At 41.0% G+C, this 9,747-nt stretch overlaps 1 protein-coding gene across 18 annotated transcripts in view; it reads right to left on the reverse strand.

The window, feature by feature from the left end:
• EML4 (EMAP like 4) overlaps nt 1-9,747 on the reverse strand; it is a 212,908-nt gene that overhangs the window by 145,807 nt on the left and 57,354 nt on the right. The window contains exon 1 of one of the 18 annotated variants that reach the window (XM_026479686.4): nt 4,468-4,768. The exons of 16 other annotated variants lie outside the window; for them this stretch is intronic. In XM_026479686.4, coding sequence (XP_026335471.2) covers nt 4,468-4,492 — 25 coding nt within the window. In that variant the 5' untranslated portion in view covers nt 4,493-4,768. Of the gene's footprint in view, nt 1-4,467; nt 4,769-9,747 lie in introns of those variants that run through there. One more of the 18 variants, XM_026479678.4, reaches the window with a different exon arrangement.

Raw genomic sequence — 9,747 nt, forward strand, 5'->3', positions numbered from 1 at the left:
TTTGGGAATCTTCCATACTGAGGTAATAGTTGAAGAAGTAGATTATAGACTTATTAAAAGTCTTAGAATCTATTTCAAAATCAAAATGTTCTCCCCAAATTTTTTATGAATTTTACATGTTATAGAAATGGACTCATATACATAAAACTAAGACAGTACTTTTCCCACATGTTACTCAAACTTAAAACATAAGTTTGCTAAGTAAATTATTTCATTGTTTTAAAAAGCCAGGCTCTATAGAGGTAAATTTAGCAATCTCCAAAAGCTCCCTCTCAGAAGTTACATGCTTTAGACATAGCACAGCGTTCTAAATGGTGTTTCTCTCCTCTAGTCCCATTTCTGGTACTTCACTTATGCTTAAACATCTCTGGATATCTATTTAAAACCAGACAGTAAACTCCTAAAGGACAAGAAGCATGTCTTATATTTGTCCTTCCCATAAGAACAACCAAGCACAGTAGTGGTCACAAAATAGGTATTAATCCATATACATGCTGAAAAAATACTCTAACTCATGTCATAGATATTGTAGTAACTACATAAGAGTTACTACCCATGTCTTGTTATATAACTTAAGCCTATCTTAAGCCCTTCAATAGATAATAAATTAAAAGAAAAAAATTCCCCAAATAATATTTCATGAGAAACATTTTTATGTGAATAAAGAATGCTTAAGACTAGATTAATACTTAAAAAAAATACTGCACTGTTTAAGAAAGATTATGAGATGAGAAATCAGAGTTCTAATACTGGGATATTAAAAAGACTTTTCTTGGGATGCCTGGTGGCTCAGTCTGTTAGGTGTCCAACTCTTGGTTTTACCTCAAGTCTGGATCTCTTGGGTTGTGGGATTGAGCCCCGTGTCCCAGGCCAGCCTGGCACTCAGCGGGGAGTGAACTTGAAAAATTCTCTCCCTCTGCCCCTACGCCCACCCTCTAAAATAAATCTTTAAAAAGATTTTCTTAAAATATTTCATAAATGTAAGCACACTGCTTTCATTTTGTTTGTTCATATGCCTTGCACCAAAATGTTATGTTTCTTATATATACTAACCCTACAATTTCATTTGTTGTGATTTTTATTTAAAAGAACTTTGCAGTTTTGTTTTTTAACTAACCTCTGGAGCAGAAAGTTAAAACTGATAAGGTTAACTGTAGGCTTTCTTTAAAGTATGAGCACTGACTAACCTCTAGGCTAATTAATTCCAAGATGAATGTTTCAAAATTAAAAACTACTATGAAAAAGAGATGCTAAAAAGACTAAGGATGAACTGTGTGTGTGTGTGTGTGTGTGTGTGTGTGTGTGTGTGTGTGTGTAGTGATCTGAAGGCAGGATATCAAGATGGATTGTTTAGGGTACTCCCCCCCACAAATTTTTTTTTAATTGTTTCCAAAGCACTGCCTTTTTAAATTACCATAATCTGTGAACTAAAAGATACTATGCCTAAGGGAAATTCCACAATACAAGCACCTGCCAGCCAAACTGCCTAAAATTCATCAGCGGCAGGGATTAAAAGCATCCTTTAGCTGTTTTTATGTAAAACAAAAGTAATACGACAGGTATATAATTTCAACGTGGCACACAGAACATGACCAATCGCCTAACGTTGCTCTCAACGATCTCAAAAGCCAATACACAAAACTTTAATTTAGACATCTTACAAAACGCATAGTGTTTTCCTTATCTAAACGCTAAGCAATCAAGGGTACAGTTTGAATTTTAAGCTTTCCACTCTACAAAATGATCCAGCATAAGATTCCCTTAAATAATCAGCTTCTCTAGAATCATTCTGTTTATAAAGCACTTAACTTTTCCGCTTATATAAATGAAGTTTTCTCACATATTTTTTCAAGAACCCATCTGGTATACAAAAGGAGATACACATGTATACTTCCTTGAGAATAAATAAATGCTTTCAATACTTGTGACCCCCGATGAACTACACATGTTCTGAATTCTTGTTTAGTTAAAAAAAAAAAGTTTTTAAACACCTTCTAGAATACAAGTGTTGCCTTTACATTTACAGCTCTCTTATGATAAAATAAAGATCAATGTAACTCTAAGCACTAGACTAATGAACTGCAGGCAACAGAAATAAGCAATCTAGCAAGAGCTAAGTAAAGCTCTGTTTAAAGACTACTAGTAAAATATACCAGCATTACCCCTCCCCCACCCCCAACCCTTGGAGGTTTCAATTAAGATGGGGCCCAGTTTTACTCTTACAAGGGGGACAGAAAGAGAAAGCACAGAGCTCCTGCTGAAAACGATCTTCATCAGGAGCAGCTCCAGAAATATTGCCAGGAAACATTTCTTTCCCTCTCTGCTGACACAGGTTCCTCTCTTTAGACACAGGCATCTCCCCTGAAGCTGATCAACACCTTAACTAAAGAAAAGTCTTACCCACTCAAGGATGGCATCAAATGAATAAAAACAAAAACAAAACAAAAAAAACCCTAAAGTTAGGGTCAGCTATAACACTATGAAAACTGGAGCCCCCATAGCAATTCATCTTCATCTTTCAATCTCATCAGCTGCCTCATGAATTGAATAAGAAGGGATAAATTTATTTAACAAGGTGTTATCTACTGTTTCAAAATAAACTTAAGTTCCCCCAACTGGTGAGAAAGATTCCCTCAAAACACTTAAAGAAAATGAAGCCTTCCAGAAGTCCTTGGAATCAACAGGAAAGAAGTATAAGCTGATTTCCACTCTGAGTAGTGCTCCCACTATTCCTAAATGCTGAGGAGCCGACAGTGCAATATCTCAGTCCCACATCTCCCAAAATACACTCAATTTTTGCCCTAGTGTACAATCACCTCTTTGTGAACATACAGGACAAGTCTTTCAGTACACTATGATTAGCGAATAAATGCAGGCATGAGGAAAAAAGGAAGGAAGGAATAGAAAGAAAGAGAAAAAGAAAAGAAAGGAAAGCAGTGAAAAATTGATGCTTCTTTAAAAGGAGCCAAGAATGAAACAACCTCACTATGTAAGGAATTATAAGACATCAAAGGTTAGATAATGGACAACAGGTGCCCTTGGGAGGAAAGAGTAACACTCAGTTGTCTCCTATTTTAGGATTTCCACTCTCAAAGCACTCTAATGTGTGTTTTTCTTTTCTTCCCATGGAGGCTCAGGGCCAAAATTATAGTTTTTACTATTTAATACCTATAATGGGTCCGTTGCTCTTCGACTAACATTTTGACTTTAGATTTTAAAAATTCAACTAATCCCAATATGGCTGAATAAAGTGTGGCCTATGGCCAGATCATGCACTGATCCATGAACATGAATCAACCAGGGATTTATTACCAAGAAAGGCGTCTGAATACAAATTACCTCCACATAAAATACCGAAAATACAAATCCAGCAACAGGTATCACATAACTACAGAATCAGCCAAAGCAGAAACTGTTTCTCTCACCATCATAACAGTTGAGCTCAATCTTTACAGTAACCAGATTCCAATGGCCTCAAAGAATAGTAATTCCAGACGCAGATTATAGGGCGCTGAGCACCAGCCTCTAGTTCTGGTTCCCTTAGCCAGTTACAAAATATACTACCTTTATTCTGCTGAAAGGGAACACTGAAAGGATACTGCAGCCTACTTAATAACCTCTTCCATTCCACAAAGACAACATATTCCAAAAATGGAGAATCCTTTCTTTCCCTGACAGAGGCCCCCTTTCCTATGGATTCACTGGGCAGAATTACTTCTACTTCTCCCCAGCACGCTCGCAGAGCCAGAGGATACTTCTGCTTTCACTCTTCTTTTAAAGAGGGTCCCCCAACACAGATGCACCTCTTCCTTTCCTGTATTAAGCAAATGATGCTTCAGTGGCTTCTAGTTCTCTCCACCACTGCAAAATGTTCAGAGAAGTGGAAGGAAAGAAGGGAAGTTGTCAGACACAGAAATATACTTAAAAGAAGTCTCCAAATTTAAAGTGAAGACTGGGGGGTGCCCCCTTCCTTAAGAGGGAATGGGGGTCCCTACCTTAAAAAGGGACCCTCTGAGTGGGTAAGAGGTGCGTCCACTCTGAAAGAGAGCTCAGTATGTGGAAAGGGGGAGGAATGTTGTGCCCTGGAGGGGTCAAGGTTTCAGAAAGGGGTGCCCCAACCCTGAAGACAGGTCTGTAGGGGGAACCCTGAGTGTATAGAAAGGGATGTACCACCTACTGGGGGGGGGGCTCTCTGAGAGCGGGGGTTTCCACTTTGCGGGAAGGAGGGCCCTGCACTGAAGGGGACGCTGGGAGGAAGGGAGGGTCTTGCCAAGGAGGACTGGGCATGGGGGGAGGGGTTCTGAGTCCAACGGAGCCAGTAGAGGGGCGGTAGCCTCGAGGGGAACATGTGCAGTGGAACTACTACCATCCCCAGGGGGAGGGTGGAGAGCAGGGCCTGGGCTGTGTGTGGAGAGAACAAGGCTCCCATTCCGCGGAGATGACGGAGGACTTCCCAGCCGTACTCACCGAGGCTGCCGGCGAAACCGTCCATCTTGCGGGGAAAGCGCCGGGCTCCGGGCTCAGCGGGGCGGGCACTTCATTCAGCGGACCGACAGAGTGGCCGACGCTGAGCCTGACCCGCTCGCTCTCTAGGTCGCCCGGCTCAGCTCCTAGCCCCCGCCTCCGTCGTCCGACCGTCCGTCCGCCCCCGGGCACTCAGCCGCAGCCGTCTGGGCCACTTCCCCGTCAGGTTGAGAGCCGTGCCACTCTGCGGCTGCCCGGCCTCCCTCCCAGGCAGCAGCCGCGAACGCCGCGCCGCGCCCCGCCCCCGCGCCCGCGCGCAGCGATAGCTCCTCCCCCGCGCACGCCGTCACGCTTCCGACTCCGCCTCCCACGTGACAACATGGAGGCGGGGGCTTGCCGACCCTTTCTTCTCACCTTGCTTAGGCCTCGGAATCCGGCCGCCTCGCGCCGTACTGGTGGCTGCGCTTGCGCAGTGGTTTTGCCGAAGGCCTTGGACTTGGGTCTTGAAGCTGCTTCCGAATGGGTCATAATAAGAGTTGGCCTCTGGCCTGAGATTCTTAGGAACGTCGAGGGATTCTCTCTCATAGCCCCTAGGGAGCCTGCGGAGTCCCATTGGAGCCCAAGTCCAGAACCCCCCCGGACCGAAGATGGTCACCCCGTGTGTCCTACAAAGACACCGAGGAGGCAACCAAGTGAGAGGACTCCCTTCTTCCCAGGTTCTCCCTCTACCCTAGTAGAGGATACATGGGGGTGAGTCTTCCTAACTCAAGGCCACCATTGCCACAGTCTCATAACTCAAAACAGACTGGAACCAAGGAATGTTAGTGCTGGACAAGACCCAAGAGTTCATCTTGCCTCCTCTTCAGGGAGAACACTGAGCCTTAGAAAGGACCTGACCTGCCCAAGGTCATGGAGCCTGGTAGAAGCAGAGCTAGAACTCAGGCTTCCTTACTCCCCCTGGTGTTCTTTCCACCGGAGACGTAAAGCAATCCCTTACAGGGAATATAATAGTTTGCCTATTAGTGAACTATAACAAAGGATTTTAATGAAGTAAGTCTGAGTTCTCAGTCCGACTCCATGTGACTAAGTAGGTGAGCGTCAAGTCACTAAACTATTTGGGACTCAACTTTATTAATTTGCAAATGGAAGGACTGGACTTGTAACCAAAGCATACACATATAAACACAATCTTTATCGTTCTCCTCCCTCCCCCACTCACCCCTATTCTCCATCCTTCTAAAGACCTTCCAGTGGTTTCCAAAGTTCCTCTTGGGACTTGGTTGTGTGGATCAGAGTAATAAAGAGGAGAAATTCATGAACTAAACTGATGTATACAATAATTAAGGGCTGAGTTAAGCAAGAATTAGAGTCATCCTAGACAAGCTGCAGGAGAAAGGAACAGACTTTAGAAGGGAGATGAGAAATATGAGGTTAGCAACTATCATAATGAGAGGGACTTAGATAGTTAAAAGGGTTGTTAAACATTTTGTTGCTGTCTTGCAGCAACTTCTCCCCCCAGTGCCTCTTTAAAAATCTTCCCTAAAAATCTAAATTACTTTTCATGTCTTTTTTGGATATCAGACCTGTGTGTCTTCTGAATACCATACCATGTGGAGACAAACCATAAGGCAGCCAAGATAAATTGAGGTTACAGACTAAATGGTGTCCAGAGTTTCCTCCTGTTTCAAAATTAAATTATTTACCCAAAGTTTCCTCTACCGTGGGCATTTTTATATCTGTAAGTTTCTATTAAGTCTAACCACTTAATGTTTGAGAGGGCCTTAATTCTGACAGCTGCTCTTCTGTGTCTGCATGCAACACTCTCTGCCTTAGGATAATTTAAAGAATAAGAACTTCTATTGATATACTACAATACATATATATATATATATATTTTTTTAATTCAGAGAAGGATCCACATTTTGTGGGGCCTGAAGTTTTTCTATTTGTGGAGCCCTTCTAAAAAAATAAGCAAAAATTAGGTTAAATGGAGTATTTATTTAGACCCAGAAAAGAAATCACAACAGATTACACATTTTAAGAAGGCTGCGAATACTGTTACAAAATCAAGAAATACAACATTCAATTAACTGCCCAACATAACTCCAATACTTTTTTTACTAAATTTCTTGGTTGCATACTCTTTGATTATTTCTTCATATGACAATGATTCTTTTTTTCTTAATAAATATCTTTTACTGGGATCCTCCTATATGACACGTTTTATATCCAGGTGTTTTATGCCTAACCCCATTCCAATGTTACATCAAGCCTATGAGGTTAGTGTTTGAGTATGACAGTGGTTTTAATTTTTTTATTCTTTTAAGGATATTTTATTTATTTATTTGAGAGAGAGAGAGAGAGCACAAGCAGGGGGGCGAGGAAGAAGCAGGCTCCCCACTGAGCAGGGAGCCTGATGCAGGACTTGATCCCAGGATGACCTGAGCCGTAGGCAGACACTCAACTGCCTGAGCCACCCAGGTGCCCCGTGACAGTGGTTTTTATTTTGTTTTGTTTTGCTTTTTAAGATTTTATTTACTTGTCAGAGAGAGATAGAGAGGCAGGCAGAGGGAGAAGCAGGCTCCCCAATGAGCAAGGAGCCCAATGCGGGACTTGATCCCAGGACCCTGGGATCATGACCTGAGCCAAAGGCAGATGCTTAACCAACTGAGCCACCCAGGCGTCCCGACAGTGGTTTTTAAATAACTTTTAATAGAGAGGATAAAAAGATAACAGTTTTTCCTCTAGCACAGTTGACTGAATTTGTCTTTATTATTGGGATATAGTTGGAATGCATAAAAAAATCACTTTGCACATATAGTACAGCTGTGTGTAGGCTGCTGCAGGAATTCAGATTAATTCTATTTCACGTGATACCCATTTAAAAAAAGAAAATAAATAAAACGTATCGTGAATTTTAAATTATGCATACTGAATTATTGAGTATATTCCTAATAGGAGAGAACTTCTATTTTGTTTGACATCAATGACTATATATATATATATATATATATATATATATATACACACACACACACACACACACACACACACATATAACAATTAAAAGAATTTTCCCTAGTCTAGCTTCTGGCTTTTTATGTTTCAAACCTTATTTCTTCCGTAAGACCCACACAATTTCAGTGCTAGCCATATCTTCATAGTGTATTATAACCCCTAGCCCTACCACCTGCATGATAGGATGCTGGGTGAATCAGTGCAGTGGCCCATAGGAATACTCCTGGAATCTATTGCTAAACAAAGACAACCAGCAATAATTTAATTAAATGTAAGTGATTGTAACCCATGTAAGTATCTCATTAAGCCTGAAATTAAATGTATCCCCAACTCAACTTTCCATTAGCTAGATACCTAAAATATCTGAAGCCACTCCAACACCACCTCACATAATGGGAAATGTGACAAAGGAGAGATTATAGTGGAAAGACACACTTTCTTAGACCCTTGGAAGAGAACCTTAGAGTTTAAGTTTCACTAACTTCATGATTAATCTGCATCTGTTTCAGTTTTTTTTTTTTTTTTAAAGAGAGAGAGAGCGCTCGAGCAGAGGGGAGAAGGAGAGGGAGAGAGAGAATATTAAGCAGGCTCCATGCCCAGCTTGGAGCCTGACACAGGGCTCAATCCCATAATGACAAGATCACGACCTGACCCAAAATCAAGATTTGGATGCTTAACTGACTGAGCCACCTAGGTGCCCCTCACTTACTTTTATTTTTAAAAAGTAACCCATGCTCATCCTAACTAGTGAGGACAATCAAAAATTTATATATATATACATATATATATATACATATATATATATGTATATATATGACAAAGATAGGAAAAATGACATAAATGCTTGTGCAGAAAAAGGACAACTAGGAGGAGAAATATAGCAATTATTCCTCCACAGCAATTCCGGAATCCTGGAATAAGCGTTATGAAGGGCAAGGAAAGTTCTTCACTTAAATCTTAACCTTCTTTCCAAGGAATTTCCTTGTCCCTTGTACTCCATGGCTCCTGGCTTTGCTATTCTATGACAGGGTGTTGAGGAATATACTTTCCTTATAGCCCATTCAGCTCACTCCTTACTGTACAAATATGAGATCCAAAGGTTATTTCCAACTCAAATAATCAAAGGATTTCTTTGAGAACATGATTCCCTCAAAAACTTGGTAGGTTTCCGATCCATTTGCTTCCAGTCAGCAACATGGGCCAATAACCATACCCATACTTCTTTCCTACACGTAATACTCAAGCAGGATTTATGTCTTTGCTTTCCTTCCCCAATTCCTCTCTCTCTCTTAATTTAATGGGGGGCTAATTCAAGCCATTAGATTTGGGTGAGAAGACCATACCCTTAGTCAGATCATTGTAGTCTGGATCTAAATGGATCTTTGTTACTCAAACAGTTCCCAAATTTCAGTTAGCTTAATGTAATAAAATGTTTTCACTTCTATCAGTATCCAATGCAGATCATCAGGGGACTCTGCTCCATGAAGTCATTCAAGGATCCAAGCTTCCATCTTGAACTCCACTCTTTTCAGCTAGTGAATAGGAGTAGTAGTGGAAGAACACAGAGGATCGATTAGGAAGCTTTTGTGTTTCAGGCATGTAAGTGTGTCTGTCACTTTTATCCATAGTCAGTGGGCCACACCTTAGTTACATACATGACTGCACTTAACTGCAAGGGAGGCTAGGATGTACAGCCTAACTTTGTAACCAGAAGGAAGAGAGAAACATTTTGGTGACAGCTAACCAAATAGGTCCTGCCATACTTCCCTTCATAGCTCTTAACAGTTATAACTTTTTATTTACTTGAATGATTATTCAATAAGTGTCTCACCCATTATATTGTATACTACAGGGAGAGCTTTACGTATAGGAGAGGTAGTACATCCCAGTGGTTAAGACTGCAGGCTCTGAGATCATACTGCTTAGATTCAAATCCCAGTGCTACCACTTAGTAGCTATGTAACACTGTCCCTGTGCCTCAGCTTTTTCCTCTGTAAAATGAAGATGATACCATTTCTACTTCGTAGAGTTACTGAGAGGATGCAATGAAATAATACATGTAAACCCCTTAGAACAGGGTCCATTATGTTCTAAGTACTTGATAAGTATTAGCTGCTGTTATTATTTTAAGTGGGCTTGTGTGGTGCCTGTTTTTGCTTAAACCATTGTATATTCAGTGCTTATTACAGAGAAGCTGGTCAATAAACATTTATTAATATAGGACAAACATAGAAGAACTCTAAAAACTTGTCAAAATGAATACAT

This window comes from Ursus arctos, unplaced genomic scaffold, assembly GCF_023065955.2.
Source record: "Ursus arctos isolate Adak ecotype North America unplaced genomic scaffold, UrsArc2.0 scaffold_8, whole genome shotgun sequence".
Taxonomy (NCBI): Eukaryota; Metazoa; Chordata; class Mammalia; order Carnivora; family Ursidae; genus Ursus; species Ursus arctos.